The sequence below is a fragment of the Oryzias melastigma genome, linkage group LG13 (assembly GCF_002922805.2).
Source record: "Oryzias melastigma strain HK-1 linkage group LG13, ASM292280v2, whole genome shotgun sequence".
In the NCBI taxonomy this organism is placed as follows: domain Eukaryota; kingdom Metazoa; phylum Chordata; class Actinopteri; order Beloniformes; family Adrianichthyidae; genus Oryzias; species Oryzias melastigma.
The window spans coordinates 7,097,353-7,119,501 of NC_050524.1; the positions used below are offsets into that span (position 1 = coordinate 7,097,353).

General features: G+C 38.9%; 1 protein-coding gene across 10 annotated transcripts in view; it reads right to left on the bottom strand.

The window, feature by feature from the left end:
• tenm4 (teneurin transmembrane protein 4) overlaps window positions 1–22,149 on the bottom strand; it is a 264,928-nt gene that overhangs the window by 63,103 nt on the left and 179,676 nt on the right. For all 10 annotated transcript variants that reach the window (XM_036214986.1, XM_036214994.1, XM_036214992.1 and 7 more), the window contains 3 exons: window positions 21,532–21,748; window positions 13,027–13,146; window positions 3,527–3,788 (listed from right to left, as the gene is read on the bottom strand). In XM_036214986.1, coding sequence (XP_036070879.1) covers window positions 3,527–3,788; window positions 13,027–13,146; window positions 21,532–21,748 — 599 coding nt within the window. The remainder of the gene's footprint in view (window positions 1–3,526; window positions 3,789–13,026; window positions 13,147–21,531; window positions 21,749–22,149) is intronic.

Below are 22,149 nucleotides of genomic sequence, written 5' to 3' on the forward strand. Positions count from 1 at the left end.
TTTGATGTCTGCAGCCAGGTCGTTTTGGACTATGCAGTCTTTAATCTCATGCACTCGTACGGCGGAGTTAACTCATACAGGTAGTGTATCTCGTGGGTCACAACTCAAGTCTCCTGAGCTGCGACTCAAGTTTTGTAACCTGTGACGGAAGTTTTTGTGGGACGCGACCACAGACTGTTTAAAGGAACTGGACATAGCAAGTGACTGAGACATCTTTTAGAGGAACTAGTGTCAACCAATCATGAGTGAGCTTGTTCCGACTTTTCTACACGCCTCCCACTGGAAGCGGCTCAGCGGAATCTGTCAATCAAACACTGAAGGTGCTTTTAAACATGCTTTTGTTGAGGCAACTGATTGGTCAGTTGAATAACTGGCGATAAAGAACAAATATCTTTAAAAGCTCTGTCTCCCCCTCTGGTCACCGGTGGAAGCCATCTCCAGAATACTAAAGACACTACATCTCCCAGCAACCCCAGCGTACACTCCCCAGATGCCGATCACCTGACTCTCAATATGACAATCACCCACAAGACACTTAAGCACTGAACAGAGCCTGTCTCAGTGTGAAGTATTGTTTGTGCCATCCTGCCTGCATTACTGAGCGTCCACTGATATACAGCCATTGGGCGTGACTCAAGACTTGTGAGGCACAACTCATAGACGTGAGTCAGGAGAGCCAGGCTTGAGTTGCACCCCACAAGGTCGGAGCTGTTGAAAAATGTATTGTATAAGTGTTTGCTACTAGTTTCCTGAGGGGCCAACTTGGTTGCCCGGTGCAGGTTTGCTGCTTTATTCCACCATTGACATCGTCTCCACCCATAGGGGGAGCTGTGACTAAAATATTTCCACCCAATCCATTAATAGAAACTGTAGTTTTCAACCAATACTGCTGTGAGTCTCATAACTAGATCCATTTTTCATTACTTATCTGGATCCTGTACATATATTTCTTAAAGTTTTTGCAACATATACTCAAACACACATTAACACAAGCTAAAGGACATATTTCCCATGGCGTCCAATTTTGTTTTTTCATTAAGTACCACTATGATTTTTTTTTTTCATCATTTAATAATAGTAAGTGCTTCATTAGTAAAAGTCTCATAAATGTGCCTGAATGCAGCGTAACCGCTGGGCTGACACTCTGCTCTGTCCAGCAGCAGAACAACACGAGCGCCTCAGGAACCTCTAGCATTAGACCTCTCCATAATTAGGCAGCCATGAACTCGAACGCTGATTGTTACATTTAGCCTAAGGGATCAACAGGCATTGCTCAACCGCCTAAAATTACATCGCGACTTGTCGCCACGGAAGACAGTAGCCGTTGAGACGGCAGCTCAAAGCGAACATGCCACTTTCTGATGGGTTTATTTTTACTCGCTGGCAGAGGGCGGCTATTTGTGCTTAACTGATCAAGATTCCTTTTAAAAAGTGCAGGTGGGAAGATGTCCTTGTGCGACTCTCTTGGTGTGTGAGCGATAGAAAAAAAAAACAAGACTTCTATTAATAGAATGAACTGCATACTAAATTCACTGATATGCCATCAATCATGTGAGGCAAAGTGGGAGATGGTAAGAGAAGGGCACGTAGATGTCTACAAGACATGAGGTAATAACACAGTCAGCTATAGAGAGTCAAATCACACCAAGAAAACACACAAAAACAGCCTTTCAATGTTGTTCTCCTTTTTTATGTAACAAAACTTCATTAACTTCAATGTTGTTGTTCTCTGGAGTCAAACACAACTTCAGATAAACAACATTTTCTTGATTTTATTTAATAAAAAGTGATGTGATGCTTTCATACTAATTTCAACACTTTCATTTTTAGTAATTGGAACATTTTCCGGATGCAATTCAGACTTTAAACATGTTTGATTTCCCTGTGATGCAATAGAAATGAACTGAATTTGGAATGTCTGTCAAGTGGAAGGAAATTAAAAATGAAAGGATCAAAAAATGTATTTCAAACTGTTTGATTATTGTTATTAATACTCAGTTCTTTTAGCTGAGATGCTCTTACTAATGCTTAAAGACGCTTGTATTGATGATTTTATTTTTTTATTTTAATTAAACCAATATTGACTAAAAACTGCCCCCTAAAAAGCTCCACCCCTGTTCTAAGTCTAATGTTAAGTCACGACTGATTCCAACCGAGCCTCATGATTCACACTTAATACTCTCAAAACAGCATGAGCTGATGAGTCAAAAAGTCCAGAGGAAGCCCAAATTACCATGGTACCACCACCATGCTAGAGTTGGTGGTTTAAGACAAGCTAACGGCAAACAACAAGACTTCTGTTTGTCCTCAAAAGTTAGTCCTTCTGTGTACAGTGTGTACATTTTGTGATACTGGTGGGACAGGGGTCTGCAACCTTCGACTCTGAAAGAACCATTCAGGTTCATTTTTCATTGACTACAACCCAGTAGGAGACTCAAAGTCTTCCTTCACCCATTAAAAAAATAAGACATGGATTTGTTTTTATGCTATTGTTAATACTATGATAAATGTACATTTGCATGAATAAAACACAAACATTAAAAGAAAATAGCCCCTTTTTTACTTTTGACAATAGTTCCTTTCAAAATAAAAGACACCCTGTCACATATGATCGTCTCAATGCAGTAAAAGTAGTAGGAGAAATCTAATTGTTGTTGGTGCATCTCTGCCAGAAATGTAAATCTAACAAACCACGATGAAATCCAAACTAATTAAGTAACCCCTGCCATATTTTTCAAACAAATTCTTTAATTTCTTTCAAAAAATAGAAAATTTGCCTAATAATCTGGTGCGCCTGAATACTGATTGTGCTCATTGACGTCCACTGATTTTTTTTTGCAGTACAGGACGCACATATGTTGCAGTTTGACTGTCCTTCAACTGTTTGTAAATGAGTTTGAGTTAGTTTACTTTTTTCCCCTTTACTTTATTGTTACTTTTTAACATTTAGAGACTTTTTTTTATTTTACACTCGGTTGGACTTGATGTTACACTGCAAATGGAGAATAAAGACACAAGTTGATGCGCCTCTTTTATATTTTTCAATGGTAAATTGGCTTTTTTGGTCCAGAACAATTGGCAAATCTCTCCAATGTTTACATCTTAAAACTCTTTCTCTTTGTTGAACTACTTTTCTAGAGTTGCTCCTCCTGTTGTTGCATAAAAAGTCTGTGGCTGTTGTTTATCTCATTAAAATACACCAGAATTTAAAGGTTTTTAATTATAATTCTTTAAATAAAGCATAGGGAGAGGGTTTTAACTCTTGAGTGTAAATCTGCGACCTCAAACTGGTCCAGTAAGATAACACGACTGCGGAGGGACTAAAATACATGTCCAAATTTTTCCAATTTTATTAGAGAGATAAAACGGGAGGACTGCCGCGAGCTATGGGTAGTATTCCACTTGTACTTGATGGATAGTCCTGAGATTTTCTCCCAGCTGTTCAGCATCAATCATCTGAAGGAGAGACCTGCACAGATTACAACCTGCAGGGCACAGGAAGAGAGCGAGGAGAGGGGAGCGTCACCTGGATTTCAGGGACCACCGTCCCCCTTTCCGAGCAGGAGCCGCCGAACGAGGTGAGCGGAGCCGGAGACACCACGGGGACGGGCCTGCTGAAGCTGCTGAGGTCACAGCTCGGGATGTCGTTCTCCTCGTGCCGCATCACCACCGTGTCCATGACGAAGAAGCGTCCCCATGGCAACCACAGAGTGTGCTCCTGGGTGATGAATGGCGCACGCTCAAAGTGCAGGGCGATGGCTATGCCCCCGTTGGTCACCAAGTCAAAACTGGAAAACAGACAATTTGCAGATGAAGTCTTTCAAAAAACAGAACAAAAACGAGAATTTCAATGAGTAAAATATGTCATTTCTTTGATCAACATCTTTGTATAAAACATGTGTCAAAGTCAAGGCCCGGGGGCCGGATTCGGCCCTTCTGTTAATTCTATCCGGCCCTCCGGATCATTTTATTTTATTGTTATTAATGACCTGGTGTTATCTTGTGCTCATTTCTAACTTGTATATTTTTTTTAATATATTTTTATGGAGAGTAAAATATTGAAAGTTATTTAAGCTTTAAGTTGATTTATTCTGGAATAATATTCCTGCCTGTTTTTATTCATAATTATGTTAAAAACTGAAGATTTTAAAGATTTCAAAATTGAAATTATGCTAGCTTTTTGAACTATTTTGGCATTTATTACAATTTTTTAGGCTACTTTGGAGTTTAGCTAATATTTTAGTTACATGCTACCTGTTTTTGGCTAATTTAGTTGACATTTATTTTTTTGTTTGTTGTTTTTTAAGCTCTTTTGGAGTTTAGCTAATATTTCAGCTACATGCTAGCTGTTTTTTTTTGTTTTTTTTTGCTTTTTAGGCTATTTTGTGGCTAGGCTAATGTTATATACTAGCTGTTTTGGCTCATTTTAGTTTTTATTTTCAGTTTTTTAGGATATTTTGAAATTTAGCAATTTTTTCAGCTACAGGCTAGCTGTTTTGGCTAACCTATTTTTTTTTTTCAGGCTAATTTGGAATTTAGCTCATATTTTAGCTGGCTATCAGCTTCAGCATTTTCAGCTATTAGCTTCAGTGATTTCAGCTATCAATTTCAGTATCTTCAGCTATCTGTACTAGCATCTTCAGCGGTCAAATTCAGCTTACTGCATTCACACTAGCGTTATCGCAGGTAATGCTATATATCTAGTTCATAGATATGTTATAAAATTACGATTTTAAAGTTTTAAAAATGTAGTTTAAGTTTGTTCCATAAATATTAATCCTGTTCGGTCTGCGACCTAAGGTGTGTTTTGGATTTTGGTCTCTTGTGTGATTGAGTTTGACACCCCTACACTTTGGGAATCAAACCCATTTAAAATACAACCTTAAAAGTGCCTCTTTTAGCATTACAGACTGGATTTCAAGATGCTCGATCTGGTTTGAAAACAGAGCTCCACCTGGTGCATGAATGTGTGTGTGGAGGCGGGATTAGTTCTGTAGGATGGAGGCACTACTTTATTGATCCCACTGTCCACTCCAACATCAGTCTAAATGGCCCGCACTGCGATTCCATCTGCTGTTGCACGAAAGCCCCTTCGCCTCTGGTCTGAGCGGACAGGCGGTGACAAAAACACGTTTGCAACAACACCTGACTTCTGCGCCGCCTGTCACGAGCAAGAGCCAATTAGCACCTAAAGGATTGGCCATCGCAAAAAGAGCCACCTCCTTTGAATTACAGGTAAAAAGAAGCAGCTCCTAAACTAGGAAACCTCCCTTTTGGTTTTAGATTCCTAATAAAGAGTCTGCGATGCTGAGCTTCCCTTGGGGGTAAACATCGCTTGTGCTTTTTGACCTTGGCTGGGTGTGAGCAGCCGGCAGTCCAGAGCAGGGATGTTGAATAGCTGCAAACTATGGGGAGGACTCGCAGTGCATAATACAACACAGTCGTCTGCACACAAAGGCACGGAGGCCAGTCGATGAAAAGATTCACTGGGTGCAATCGATCATCTACAGCCTGAAGCTGTGTCACAAACTTGTAAGTGTCCCTATGAAAAGCTTCAAACATTTATTTGCCAACTATTTAACTCACCACATCAAATAATTAGCAGTAAAGTCGACATTTTTAAACCTATGGATGGGCAATTTTTTTAAGATGCAAAAATATTGACATGGATGTTCTGGAAAAGCTTCTTATCTACCCACTGTCTCTAATTTGATCCTCACATTTTTTATTTTATTGTAACTGCGTTATAAAGAATGAATTATCAACAAAAAATAATAATAATAATTATTTCAATATAGAAAGTATTCCGTTGAAAACATAAATAACAATAGTTGAGTTAATCTCATCATAAAGTTTTTAAAAATGAGCAAAAAATGTTCCCGCCAAAAGTGTTTTTGAGATTTCATGGACGCAGCCATTTTGAAATGAGCAGGAAAAAGCCTTCTACTGCCCCTAGTGGAATGATGAGAAACCACAGGGCAAAAACACACCAAGTTAGGAAAGCTTGGATCATGGTAATGAAATAAAGGTCTCAGAAATGTGTGCACCAAGTAGGATATGAATCTTTAAATAGCAGTAAAATCATGTGACTTTAAATGAAACTGGACTCCATGACACATCCCCCTCGCATTTCAAACAGGAAGTACAGCAACATCTCATAAGCTTCTATTGATAAATAAACAGCTTTTAGTCAGTCATTGTATTAATCAGAATTATCCGTCTCACAGATTCTAACTAAACCTGATAGTTTTTCTTTTTTTATATATAATCATGTTATAAACTGGCCGATCAGATGCCTGGATTACAGTATGTGGTCGAATGTCGAGGGATTCAAAATGTTTGATTGAATGATTTTGTGTTGCCTGGTTTCAAGTGGTAGGGGTGTGGACTTCCAGCAAGCTCACTCCTGATTGGCCACAGAAACTATGACTCAGACCAACTTGGACCAGTCCCTCCTTTCTGGCGAGTTCTGGTTCCAAAATGGCGGCGTCCATATCGAAAAATGATGACAACCAAATTGACATTTGATGGAGTCGGAAGTTTCTATGGATGACGTCACACTCACTTGTTCCAGTTCTCATATACAGTCAATGGTTAAAGGATAACCAAACAGGCAAGTTGGAGGCTGACTCCGCCCACAGCTGAAATTTGAGAATCCATTCAGAGGGGTGGGGCTTGGGGCCTGGACTGTTATCATTACTGGAGTTGCAGATCATGATGTCAGACTTCTGAAACTGACCAATCACAAAATTCAACTGTAATACCTCAACTCAACCTTTAGGGGGCAGCACACATGTTTTTGACTATATTGTCAAGAATTAAACACTTTTATCTTAATTTATCACTTTTAAAGACCCATTTATAGAAGTCAACAGCCAAAAAAAGTTTATTTTGAGTTCGGTAACCATTTAACTACCTGTCAATCAAATGCTATCAGAGGTTGTTAAGACATCCTGGTCACCGAGAAGAGCTTTAAAAATGAATCACTAACCCCCTATAAATTACAGCTTTAGCTGTGACCAAAGAGCTAATAATGAGTAATGACAAAAAATCCTTCTCAGCACATTACTAATAATAAACCAGAACAGGGAATAGCTCTGTCTCAAACTCGGCCAATCAGAAAATTGGAGTAAAGGAGAAAAAAAAAAAAAATTAACCTCTTCTGTTTAGGCCAGAAAACTTTCCCAGATAGTTGGAAAGGTAATTTAAAAAACTAAGCCGTCGGACAATAAAGAACACATCATAAAAATGAGTTGAGACAGCCTTCCCATTTCTAAGTGGCTGAACAGGTGCATTTCTGATTTCACGCTGCACTGAGCCTGTTTACAGTGATTGCAGGGGAGTTGCAGGAGACTGGGCATGTTTACAGGAGGACCTGGGAGATGGAGTGGTGCTTACACATATGCTGGGAGGGAGAAGTCAGCAAAGGAATGACTCAGAGAAAGGGTGTGGGAAACACGGGATACGCAAAAACCGGGGAAAAGATAGCCGGCGAGTGGAAAGGACACGGGCCAAGGTGGGGAAAAGCACGAGTCAAAGTGAGCTGCCCAGAAAGGAAAAAAAGGCTTAAGGGCAGCAGGAGATTAAGGGGGGGAAGCGTGAAGGAATGGAGGGGGTGAAATAAAGTAAAGAACGGACACGATGAAGTGAAGACGGAAGATTCTAGCGATAGCGAAAAGACGACAGGATGATGGGAGAAAATGGGAGAACTAAGAAAGATCAAGATCAAACCGGGAGCAAATCTGTCGGCCTTTCGGAGTGTCAAGCGCTGATAAAAGCGCCAGGGCGAAGTGGGGCTTGGAGAGCAAACACCGCTTCATGCTGTGCTGTGATAGAGGGGCTCAGTTTACCAAAAGGGCCTTCTCCACACAGCAGACCGCGAGGCGTGCAGGCCGATTGTACAGTACGCCCCAGCAATCTGAAGCTAAACTTTAGTTTGGGGAGATTTTTACTGGATTTTCCTGTAAACCACACGACCAAACATACGTCACATTCAATAAAACCCACTAAAATGCAATAAATAAATAAAAAAACATGCTTTTAATTGATGAGGAAGTTTGGAGTAATTTCTTGCAATGATATTTATGCTAGGTAGCAGTGGATGCAGTTTATTAATGTCTTCCCTTTGTTTTGTTTTTCATTTGAAGAAAATCATTTTGGATGAAAAAAGATTTGCCCCTAAACTCATTCTTTAATTCGGAAATTTTGTGATTGGCCAGAAGTCTGCTGAAAAAATCTCTGCTACATCTTTTTGCTTCATGATAATTTTATTTGCTGCTTTCATGTGGTGTTGGAATGGTTGGAAAAATGACAATCCGACTGATAAAAGATACATGATCGTCAAAAAAAACAACAAAATCTTCCAAAATCACACACAACCAGAATAACACTCTGGACCTAAACAAGCTCAATGCATTTGTAGAGCACCACTTATGACTAGACCATTGACTGTAGATGAGAACTGGACAGAAGGAGTGTGACTTCACCCATAGAAAATGGTTTACTTCCTGCTCCAACCAAATGAAGTCAGTTTTACAGCGATGTGTTCGTCGCCATGTTGGAACCAGACCTCCTCAGCAGTGATTGGTCCGTGTCTGTCTGAGACTACATTTCTATGGCAACCATTCTCCAGTCAGGAGTGATCATGTTAGAAGGCCACACCCCTTCCACTTAAATTGGAAGCAGGAGAATCTGTCAATCAAATGCTTCAAACGTTTGACACATTTTTATTGAGGCATCTGATTGGCCAGTTTATACCTTGAATAAATTGCGCTACAGAGAAAAAATAATAATTAAAAAAAGGATTATTAAGGACATGTTAAAGATAGAATGACTGAGTAGTAGCTGTTCATTTCTCAACACAAGTCTATGACATTTCAGCCTGTTAGGTAGGACCAGTGGGTAATTCCTGTTTGGAGCGGGAGGGGTCACTCAGTCCAGTCCTCATATGCAGGCAATGGGTTAAACAAGAGTTGTAGGGAAAATAAAACATTTTTAAGGATTATAAATTTAATTTTTTCCAGTTTGGTCGGCCAGATTAAATCATTCAACGGGCCGCATTTGGCCATGGTTTTGCCCCCAAACCCCCCCCCCGTTCTAGACTATAGGGTCTTTTAGGGGTTAGGGGGTAGAAGTAGTATGACATTTTGTGTAATGGAAACTATTGTCAGTCAATTCAAAGACAGCAATCAGAGACACTGACCAATCAAAGCGTCAAAGGACACAAAGTCTATATAATAACTTGAAACAGACACAGCAACAACAGCAGTGTAACAGTTTTTAACCAAAATCTGGACAAAATTAATAAAAAAACGCTTTAAAAAAGCTTTAAAACTGCATAATATGAAGATAAAAAGGGCCAAAGCCACCGTTTTACGGGTCACACCAATTTTAAGCAGCAAAACCAAAACTAAATCGAGAATAAAACTGTAGGAATAAACATGACAGACACAAAGTGCCACTTCACTATTGGAATTGCCCATCGCCAATACCATTAATGTGTACTCTGTTCCGAAACCCCACTGAGAAGCTTTGAATTGGCATATTTCATTCTGTCCCATCTCTGCTGCCAGTGAAGCATAACTTATGAGAGCACCAGAAGGCCTTTGTTTAATTTATCTGGGAATTGAGCCGAGAACTTCAAAAAAAAAAAAAAATGGACCCAAAGAAAGCATAAAGCAGATCAATGGTGGCATAGTTTGCAAAGGAAACTGTTTTTCCTCCAGTCTCTGGGGTCGCTATAAGCTCCACCTCCTCAAAGTCACAGCTTTGTCATATTTTTGCACTGTCAAAAATCTTCCTCAAAACAAGCAAAAAAATATAAAAGAAAGCCAGAAGAATATATGTATTAGAATGATTTCTTCAAATAAGCCGTAATTTTCTGACCTTTTAAGACAAAATGTAATCGTGAAATTAGAAAAATACACTGCTATTTTTGGTACACTAAAAAAATTATATATATATATTCTGTACATTTATGTAACCCTCTGGAACCTCGAGTCTAAAACTCTGTTTTTGTCTGCTTTTGAATTTATGTCTGTATTTTCTGTTTGAAAGACTATATGGTTGCTTATTTGAATCAGCTGTGTGGACGCTGCTGAATTTTTACATTCTGTGTATTCTTAATTACTGTTTGTGTTTCAATGTTTAAATGTTAAAGCTATCTTGTTGGAATGCTGCTTTTCCTCAAATTTCTGTTTTTTCCTGTCTTGTTTCAGAGTAAACAATTTATCCTCATTTTCTAAATGCTCTGTTCTGATTGGCTGCAGGACAGTTTGCAGGAAGTGTTCCTGTCTATATAAGGAAGTGTTGAAAATGGCGTCAGGAGGCCTTCCCTGATTCTTTTGTGACCAAATAAATGAATCAGCAGTTGGAAGTTGGCTGGTTTGGTCCACATGTGACACTGGTGTCAGAAGTGGGATATATATGCCAAACATGTTTGAAACGTTTGGTGCAAATATTCCGGCTCCATGCGAAGAGGGAGTCGTGGAAAAGGCTGACAAAGAGGAACATCATCCTTTGCACAAATGGTGCAAAAATAGAAAATTCCATCTGGAAAAAAGGGATTCATTTTGCGGAAATGTTTAATAAACTGTTTTTACAACATGGAATAAAAGTTTTAGGTGTAATTTAAAAAAAAACAAATTTTGTCGACAAAATAATTTACATGTTTTTGAATGAAAATACAGAACAAAATGCAGGTAAAATTCACAGATTTCTTTGGGTTACATATATGAAGAGTTTCTGCTGATAGAGAAACGTCACAAACCTCACAGCTCAATGATGCGACCTTTCTTATGTGGCTTCAGTCTGCCTGTGAGGCTTCACAATAAGAATGTAAGAATTTCTCTCCTAAGAGCACTCTTCTTTTCCTGGAATTCTAATTTCTTTCTTTCTTTCTTTCTTTTTTTAAAAAAATGTCCTTATTGTGTTTCTGAAAAACAAGAGTTTTTTTTGGAGAAGTTTGATCCAGTTGGATTTCAGGTTGGCTCGGCTTGAATCTGCTCACAGGTGGGGGCGTGTCTGTCCACTCTGAAAGGGCCGCCTCTCGTTACAGTGGGGGCGGGACTTTTGCAGAGAACTGCGGAGTTTCCGCGCTTTTTTTGACAACACTGATGGTCAGTGTTGTAGTGAGCTCATGTCGGAGCCCATCCCAAAATAAAATAATGATCAGTTTCCTCCTTTTAAGATTTTTAATAGTAGACAGCTCCGTTTTGCTCCGCCCCCCACCGTGCTGCCCTGCATTGCATTTGACAGATTGAAGTTCGTCTTACTCTTTATTTAATAAAATGAAAGTGTCCAAAAACTACAAATAAATCCCAGATTCTGTCTTTAATTTAATAAAATATGAGTAACAGAGAATATAAAAAAATGTAAAGTTCATTTTAGACGGAGTTTTATCGTGTTGATCTCACAGCTGCCCAGCATGACACACTCACATAGAATAATAATGCTTATCGGTTACAGAATCCCATGAGTAATTGTAATTGTGTGAATGCTTTACAGTATTCACACAATAGTGATTCTCCTGATCCTTTCTGTACATTTTTGGTATGTAAAAACTCAATCACACTTTCAGTGATTTCAGGAATTTTGGTATCAAAACAGAGAGCTTGATTAAGACATTACTGCTTGTACTTTTGGTATTAATAAATATGATTGTTTTTGAGATTTTGAGAAGAAATATTCATAACAAATAAATGGTGAATTGCTCAAATCCTTAAAACATTTTGTGCACTTTGAAACTTCAGTGACAGCGGGTCAGCAACCTGCAACTCTGGAGCCACATGAGGCTCTTTTACCTCCCAATTGTGGCTTTCTAGTTCAAGAAAAATAAAATGTTTGTAAATAAATGTAAAAAGACTCTAAAGTCTAATTTTATTGAACTCCTTCACAAACTGTTGAAGTACAGTACTCCTATAATAACCCATCAAGCGTTTTTCTAAGTTTACTAAAGTTCTACTAAAACATTTGGATACACTTTTGAGTGCCGTGTACCACAGTAAATTAATTGGAGGTCAGTGAGCAAAGCCAGAATTAAAGATCATTGGATTATTAGAAGGGTTTTTTCTTTCTTTCTTTTTAATTCTAGCATTTTTAGTCGACCAAAAGACCCGAAAAGTCTAGAAAGGGTCACTTATAATTAGCTCTGATTCAATTTGAGCTGGTTAAATTTATGCTTTCTGGGTGTGATGAATCAAAAACAGTATAATAAACTTTTCAAAGTTTTCTTTTTAAATATCACTGCTGACATTACATTTACATTTTCTGCATTAACATAACCCTGCATAGGACAAGGTGTCTTTTATTTTGAAAGGAAGTCATGTGAACTTCTGTCAAGTTATAAACTATTTCATATTTAGGAACAAAAGACTATCATCTCTTTTTGTTTTATTTATGAAAATAAGTAAATAACCACAGTAGTGACAGTAACACAAATCGGTGTGTTATTTTTCTAAAGGGTGAAGTCGGATTTTTTGGTTCCTACTGGGTTGTAGTTGGTTAGAAATGGACCCGAAAGGCTCTTTAAGTATTGAAGGTTGCCGACCCCTGAGCTAGAGACACCAGTTAAACCTTAAAATGTTCAGCAACTGCTGAGTTTTTAAGGGGAATTTGGAATTTAGCTTTTGTGTTAGCAACATGCTAGCTGTTTTTGGCTAGTTTAGACATGTTTCCATTTTTTTAGACTAATTTGGAGTTAAGCTTACATTTCAGTATAATGATTTGGCAAAATTGAGACATTTTTTGCAGTTTTTTGCCTAATTTGACATTTAGAGTAGCTAATATTTTGGCAAGCTTTCAGCTTCAGCGTTTTCAGCTTTCAGCTTCAGCGTTTTCAGCTCTAGCATCTTTAGCGGCCACATTCAGCTTACAGCATTCCCACTAGCATTATTGCAGGTAATGCTATATATCTAGCAATTTCACAGTGAGCTGCAGTATAAAAAATTTACAGTAACCTATAAAATACTGAGAATTTACTGTGAAACCTTTTACAGTGCACATAAATATGAAGACATTGGCCGTTACCTTCCATCCTGTCTGGTGATGGTGTAACCATAAGACGGGTTGTTGATGAAGCTGATGTTGACTCCCACCAGCGGCGTTCCATCCGAGGTCACCACTTGTCCACGGATCACACAAGCGTGCCTGTGCCGGAAACAAACCAGGAAATGTGCTTTTATTTTTGTAACCTGCATCTGCACAAATCTGCAGAACAGACACCTGCCTGACTGGACTGCAAAAGGTAAATTAATTAGAAATAATGAAGCTGAAGGATCATGTCTTTCAGAGGAAAAAAAAGATTAATTAGGTTCAAGTTATTTGGAGACGGTATAAAATGAACATGCAATTTATTAACCAAGAATTGCACAATGAAACAAATAAGCCTCAACCCCTAAAAAAATAAATAAAAGGGAAGAAAAAAACAACTCCAAGAATGTCTCTGTGGGTTTTTCCATCCAGAATGGCAGGATAATGAGATAAGAAAGCTTTACTTTGACTCTGCTCTAATTAAAAAAGTGTGTTTTTTATCTTCTCTCTTGCTGAATTCAAGAGGAAAAGAAAAGGTCTGCAGATTGCAGGACTAGCTCGGGTGATTATCAGGATCTCCACATATTTTCAGAGTGACATCGGGACACGGCGTAAATAAGATCTGATCATCAGCCCCCACCGATCAATAGTGGGAAGTCATCCAAATTCACCTCCTGATCTTATTAAAGTGATGAGTCGAGACCTTGCTGTTCTTACCGCCCGCCCCTCGTGGCTACCAAGGACCGGCTCATTGTCACCGTTTCTGTGGTCGTCGGCAAAAAAAATAAAAGTCCCTGAACAAACGCTGCTCCGTCACTTCTTCATCAGACCACAGCTATTTTTAATGCTTTTGGGTTTTAAACACTGCCACACTCTGGAAACAATTAACACTGGCGTGTTAGCAGCTGCCCTCAACATGTCCTTACCACAGGCAAGATCATTCACCCCACGGTAGTCCAGTCCCTTGGAACCCACGTTTTATGTTAATTAGTCCAGATCTCCTTCAGAGGACCTTGACTGTCCATGTCTGCACTGTAAACAAGCAGCGATGCTCCAACTCCACAAAAAATAAACGAGGAACTCTCAAAAATTCACTTCAGATCAACCATTCGTCCAGTTTGTGAGAGTGGAACTTCCTGGGCTGCCGAAAGAAACGCCTCAAAAAAAGAGCTAAATTTTTTTTAGAAACTTTCAAAAATATTTTAAAAACTTTTCAGAACTATCAGCTTTTAAGATTTTAAATACCAATAAATTGTAACTGTCTAGCAGTTTAGTGAGCAGATCAGCTTCAAATGGGACAAGCAACGCTAATCGCTTTATTTCATTACAGTCAATATAACAGGTGTTCAAATTTGTATAACTACACCGACGAAATGCTGTGTTTACTCGGTGAATCAGCTGATCAGAGACGCGCAATGTCATTAAAAAAAAAAAAAAAGAAAAAAAAACGTTAAAAAGAGAGAAGAAACAGGAACAAAGTTTAAAATGGGTGGTTCTGGACGAGGACTTCCGGCCAATGATTTTAGGCGCAAATGGTGTTTTTGTTGCGGCAGCTGGCGGACTTCCGGCTATTAATTTTTGGGCGTTTTATTTTTTCTCTGAAAAAAATCTGGACTCAAAGTTGGCTGCTCCTAAAGCTGTACTCTGAAACCTCAAAGGGTTTTCGTCCATTTTTTTTGGTCTTAAACCTTTTGGAAGATGTAGTACGGATGGAGTGGACAAAATTGGTAAATTTCCTCTAAATTTAAACAAAAAGTTAATTTGCCTAATCGGATTACAAGAGACAACGTCAAACTATGCCCTAGCATTATACTCCCACTGCCGTGCTTCACAGTGTGAAAGTCATCTTTTTAGCAATTAATTAATTTAGCTTTTTTAACTGTGATTATGCAATTTTTTCCCCTTAAATCCCACCTATTTTTTTTTCTAAACCTTTCTTCTTTTTCTGACATTTTCTTTTTCAAGGACTTTTTATCTTCACTGGTGTCCGTGGCAGACACGAAATCCTGATGTGATCACACATTAAGATAAGGGTGGGGTCATCTAGACCCCATTAGATAGCAGGGTTAAAATTGAAAATATGTTCTATAGGAATGAGGTAAATACTGTGGGCAAAATTCAGATTGAAAATCTTAAAAAAAGTAATCTTCAAAATGATCTTTGGGGTCCGGATGACCCCACTTCATGCCTCAGATAGAACAAGGGTTAGAATATGTAACTCTCGCTTTTACAACAGAAAAACTCAAAGATTTCATCTTAGTGTACAGTTTTACTCATCTCTGGGAATTCACGTGTTAAAAAGTTAGTTCAGAGAAGCCCACCGCAGCCGTCTCGTCATCGATCATATTGCAGAGGGCAAACGGAGGACGTGTTGGGGGAAAGTCATTAGGTGAAGCATCTGGACTCAGCGTGACATCTTCCCCGCTTCAGGCTCCTTCAGTGTCTTAGATAAGAAGATGATGTGAGCATCTTCTAGGTTTTTTTGTCTGTTTAACTAATATCAAATTCTAATCATTTCGGTTATTTTTAAATAGTTAAATTATGCCGTTTTTAGCCAAAATCCAAAAATCTGTAGTTTTCTAGGACATAGTTTCTGCAGAGCAACAGGAGTTCATTAGAAATTCACCTCTGAATTGGTTGGTGTGGAGAAACCCCGCCCCCTTTTCCCCTTCCCGTCGCGGAGGAGGGAGGTTGTGGCCCACCCGGTTTGTTTTGTGTGTCACAAATAAACTCTTTTTTTATACTGTAATTTTTCATCTGTTCCTGATCTACAACAGTTTGATTAAAGAAATACTCAGGGATGAAATCTTAAGTTCCTTATTAATCATCAGAAAAAAGCCACAAGAAGATGTTAAAAACACCAAAAACAGTTTCCATCAGAGTGGGTCTTTAAACAAACTTCTTTAAAAGACAAAAAAAAAAGATTTTCATGACAGAATTTAGTAAGAAAATCAGACAATATCTTGAAAATTTGACATTTAATTGTTTATTTCAGTGGATGTAATTTGTGTTACTCAACTTAGAAGAGACGAATAATATTAATGACTGAACTTGTAGTCTCTATTTAAGAAATTTATCTAAAAAAAAAAAAAAATCCTATAAATAAAAATTTGTTTCATAGGAATGAGGACAAAACTTTTTTGGTAAATTTCCTCTAAATGTCAACTAAATTTTTTTTCTGATTGGAATAATAAAGACTAAGTCACATTATCCCCCCAGTATTATCCTCCCACCGCCATGCTTCATAGTTTTTACAATCAAAGTTGTTTACTTAACCAACCTGAGTGGTATGGAAGTGCTGTTGTGAGAGTGTTTTTTTAGCAAATCCTTTAGACGTCTTGAACTTTTGACCCTATCCGGGTTTGTTTTGTACAGATTCTGTCCTGTGCATTTACACAAGGATGATGTAAAAAAAAAAAACACACACACACAAATCAGGGGAGAGACAGTGACATTCCTTGTATTTTTTTCTCACTCAGAAATGATAGTTCAGAATTCTCCCTCGAGATAAGTTGCTACAGACTTCCACAAAGACTTCAACATTTTTTCTTTTTTGCCCGATGAGATCACTTCCTGACAACAGCTTCTCTCAGTCGACTCTTCAAACAGGACCCGCTCACTCACAAAGTTGGTGCTGATGCTTTCTGAGGTTTGAGAATTCAAAAAAAACCTTTAATAATTAATTTTACATTTTTGAGCGTTTCTGGCACAGAATTTTTCAGCTGTGTAAAGATTAATGAATAATTCAAATAGGTTCTTGTAATTTTAGGGATTGCTTTAATGCTACATACATATATTTCTGGCCGGGCACAATCGCAATAATTAACTTCTCCTTCATGATCACTTTTTAATTGGTTAGAACTTCCGTGTTTTCAAAAACACACTACCCAAACGTCACTACCAAATCTGAGTCCCTGATTGGTCAAAATTCCACATTTTATGCACACAATCCATTTAGTTGGTAGAACTTGAAAACTGACTTAAATATTTGCATAGCATCATTTGAACACAAGAGTTTTAAAGGCGGAGTCTGGCGATTTAGTACATATCACAATGTCTGTCTCACGATACGATACGTATCACAATATGTGTCTCACGATACGATACATATCACAATATGTGTCTAGCAATACGAAGGATGTCACAATGTGTGTCTCACGATACGATACATATCATGATATGTGTCTAGCAATATAATAGATATCACAATGTCTGTCTCACAAAACGATTCATATATGTGTCTCACGATACGATAGATATCACAATGTCTCACGATATGATACATATGATATGTGTCTCACGATACAATACATATCACAATGTGTGTCTCACGATACGATACATATCACAATGTATGTCTCACAATACGATACATATCACATTGTATGTCTCACGATACGATACATATCACATTGTATGTCTCACGATACGATACATATCATAATGTGTGTCTCACGATACGATACATATCACAATGTGTGTCTCACGATACGATGTATATAATGACATGTGTCTCATGATGCGATACATATAACAATATGTGTTTCATGATGCGATATGTATTGCGATATATTTCAAGACAATAACAGAACAATTTAAAAACAAATTTTTACAGTTTGACAGCATCACTTTTTTCTATCTGAGCCCATTACAAAGCACAGAAATACGTTTTTTTATATAATACTGGCAAAGACGTAGTACAAAGTATTGGTTCAGAACCCATCCCAGTTAAAAATTAAGTAGTACATATCAAAAACCACCATCCTGACTGAACATTTAACACAAGCTGGTTTTCACGAGATCTTGTTGTTGTTTTGGTCACGGTGTAGAGCTGCTCAAAGAGACTCAGTGTGCTGTCAAAGTTAGACACTGAAGGATGCTCATAATATCATTTTGTCAGCATTTCAAGTATTGCCAAACAAAATATCGCAATATATTGCCAAATCGATTTTTCCCTACAACCTTAGTTTAAGTCTTTTCATTGAAAGTGGTCACTTGAACGTCCGTTTCCGAGCACTTGGTGAACGTAGAAAAAGTATCCTTAATGGCGTTTGATATGACCATAACTGTAAGTCTCTGTTGTTCTACTACAGAACAGAAAACATCTTCCAGCAAAAAAAAGTGAGAAAAACTGTTTTCTTACAGCAATTTTTCAGAAACGCACAGAAAAGAAGGTCAGACAAAATCCAAGACTAATAAAGACTATCATTATCCAGACACAACAAAAACATCATTATACGGGCAAATGGCTTCATTATAGGGTAAACCCTGCTGCAAATGTGAAGCATGAGGCTGCAGAGCCCTTCTTTTCCTGTCTGCATGTTACTTAGTTTTCTCTGAGAGTAAAAGCAGAACACTTTAAAGTAAATTATAATGCTGCGGGAGATGCTGATAGATAGACCGAGAAGAAAACTCTTTTTTTGTCTGACATTAATGGCTAAACTCTGATAAAAGACTCCTAAATAAAATTATAACAGCACGTGGCGGCTGCAAATGGATGGGATGACTTCAGCCTCGCTGTGCTGAACCAGCTTCAATCATCGCCCAAATTGCTCCGTAGACAAAGTCGCTGTTTGATATTCTGGTCAGCTTCAGCTGCCGGGCTGGACGGCCTTTTGTGTTATGTGTTGGAGGGGGGGGGACAGAGACATTTTATGCAGTGGCAGATGCAAGTTTTCTGTGGTGGAAAACATCAGAAATAGCAGCCTGGCGTGCTTACTCGCACAAGGAAGTGGCTAGTGGATCAATACAGAGCCGATCATGTGACCAAGGTGGGCGTGAGAGGAGGGGAGAAGCTGAGAGTGCCTCTGAAGCCCCCCCACCTCCTGTCATAACGGCTCATATCTGTCAGTGGGCGGGGAATGAATACCAAGCATGAATAATAGATCACCACTGATATTTTTAGGTGAGCCGAGCCTACAATCTCACCGCTCATCTCTGGATTCTGGCTTTTTACTTATTTATGGCTGCATCTTGTGAGGGAGACAAGAGGATTACTCAACGCCTCTGTCCGGTGGAGGACCGCCAAACGCAGAGTGCTTTTTGAAAGCCAGAAGAAAAAAAATGTCAATGAAGGGAAATGTCATCTGAAGCGTCTCTTCTTTTGTTTTAGCAGAAAGCCGCTCATAAAGTGACCAACTGCTTTGATCACCATAACACAACGGACTCAAACAGAAGACTTTGGTTGGCTGACAGGAGGGGAACATCTTCAGTTGACACTCATATTAAACCCAAACATCGTCTGCATAAAATATGAGGCAGGGCAGAGCACGCCATTGTTGTGATATTTATTTATAATATATTATAATATCATGAAAATCATTTTTTCTTTGTAAATTAACCCTTCAGTTTTTGGAATAATCGTAACTTTTCAACCATTTTCACAATTAAAGCCTCAAGTTATGTTCGCACCGCCCTCGGCAACACTCGTTGAAGTGGCAACTTCAATGAAAAGTTTGAGTAAATCAGGAATAGGCAACTCCGGGCCTCGAGGGCAGCAGCGTCTGCAGGATGTCCAGATATCCATAGCCCTACTCATGACTCCTCACCTGGTTCAGGTGTGTCCAGCCAATTAGAACATGAGAGAGCAGAGTCTATTGAAAAACATGCAAGAATGTGGCCCTCGAGGCCTGGTGTTGCCTATCTCTGACGTAAATGCATGTTTCAGACTTCTGCGTTCAGAATTCTGATGTTCCCACAGGGTTATGCTAGTTTTCACGACCATTTTTGGCTCTTCATATAAAATGTTTTGCCATTCAACCTGTGTTGCCAGTTAAGTCAAACTTTAACAAATCGGGAACTCGGATTTGGTTGTGACGTCAGACAGGTCAGGAATCTTCATGAAAACATGTTTTAATTTTGATTTAAATATACATTATTTATAAAGAACATTTTGGAGGTTTTTTTTTTCAAAATTGTGATTTTTATTTTTATTTTAGGGCCAATGTCACCAATTAGTTTATGTCTGCCAGGTAAAAATACGAATTTTAAGAAAAGTTATGTTTATGTGGTGTTGGAATTATCAATAAAATGATCGTCTGACCCAGAAAACACACATGAACGTCAGAAAAACAACAAATCTTCACGCACTACATGAATTCAGAATACATTTCTGCAAAATAACAAAGGTCAATACGTTAGCAGTGCACCATTTATGAGGAGACAGTATTATTACTTCAGTTTGGCAGGCTTGAATAAATAGTTAGCAGTTTGCCTAACCCTGGACTAGAGAGCAGCGAAAGAGCATTGTACGACAGCCTCACCTGTACATCATTAGAGTGTGTTACTTTAATTAGTCCTACAAGTACTTTACAATACAACTGTACGTTGCATTTTCATGATGTCCCTTAAAAAGGCCGCAAAAGCTTCAAGGGAACTGCAAGACACACTCTTTGACGCTACCACTCCTCTCTACGACCATTGACTGTCTATTAATACTGGACACATCATCCCCTCCCCCCCTGCTTTCCAAACAGGAAGTACCAGCTGATCCCAGAAAACTGAAAATCCATAGACTTCTATAGAGAAATAAACAACTATTTCTGAGTCATTCTGTATGTCAGAATAACCATTCTTGCTCTGGTTCCTCTTTTCAACATGTTCTTGCCAGATCTAATTTTTTTTAAATAATATTTTTTCATATTCCAAGTTATTCAAGTTATAAACTAACCAATCAGATCTCTCAGTGGTGCTTGCTGGAACATATAAAATGTTTGATTGACAGATTCTCCCCGAGCCTTCTTTTTGTGGAAGGGGTGTGGCTTTCCAACAGGCCCAGTCCTGATTAGTGAGAGTGGTTGTCCTAAAAATGACGATTCAGACCGATCACTATTTACTAACGTCGTCTGGTTATCTGGAAGAGTTACGGCAGTTTAAAGATCATGTTATTTCCATGTCACTGGTGACATCTCCAATGATAAATGGTTAAAAACGACATTGTTTGCTGTGTTTGACTGATCCAGGAAAAGCTTTGAAAACAGATCTGATCCTCGGCTAATTTTAGGTCAAAGTTTAACAGTTTAAGCAGCTTAATAGTAAAATAAGTGACACTGCCGGCAAGAAGCGAAAGAGGCGAAGAGAAGACATCAGAGCAGTTTGATGGGAGATCCACCGCATCTCGCGTAAAAGGATCTCTGATTCCACGCTGCATGAGAAAGTAAGCCTCCGATGGATTACAGTAAAAGTAATCATCGTACATGAAGATGGGACGCGTTTCAGGCTGCGGGACGATCAGAACATCTGTGTCCATCATCGCCAGTCCATCAAGCCAAGATTAGCCTCCAGCTAACTCGTTTTCTTTAATCTTTTAGTAAAAATAACTACAAGCTGGACAGTTGTGAGGTTTGCCGTCACCGTGTCAACGTTTGTCGCTTTGGAATCAAGACGAAACCACAAACTAACTTGTTTTTGGCTAATCCTAAAAACTTTGAATTCTGTGTGCAGCGGCTTAATAAATAAATAAATAAACAGTGTGTGAATGAACTTATTCTGCACATCACTCACTTTCCATCGAAGGGGTTGCCTCCGGGGATGACGTGGGTGCTGTCCCTGCCCACCAGGAAGCGCACGCGGTCGTAGAAGGTCTGGAGGTTGCTGTGCACGGAAGACATCTGCGTCTCCTGGATGATGTCCAGCGGCTCCGGCGAGCCGACGCACAGCGAGGTGGTGTGACAGCTCCCCTGCAGACAGCAGTCCGGATCCATGCAGTCCACCAGGCCATCTGACAAGGTCAAAGGGGTCACACACACAAACCGATTCATTAACGGATAAACACACGGACTGTGTGACATTGTAGGAAAAAATGTTAGATGTCAGACAATATTTTCACAAATCAGACTGTACGAGGCTGAAACGGGTGTCCGATTTTTTTTAAACCTCCAGCTTCCCTTAAATGTTAAAAAAAATGTTTTTGAGCTTTTAAGTGTTTTATAATGTTAAATTATCACTATGAACAACTCTACAACAGTATTTTGATCCTCTAAAACCCTGCGATCTGAGCACCAACCCCTACCAGTCCACAAAAATGGAGGGCTCCTCAAATTGTGACATCACAAAATGGGGAACCGCCCCTTCCAGGAGGAGTCTGCGCCACCAGCTCCGCCTCCAGGCTAACACACACAC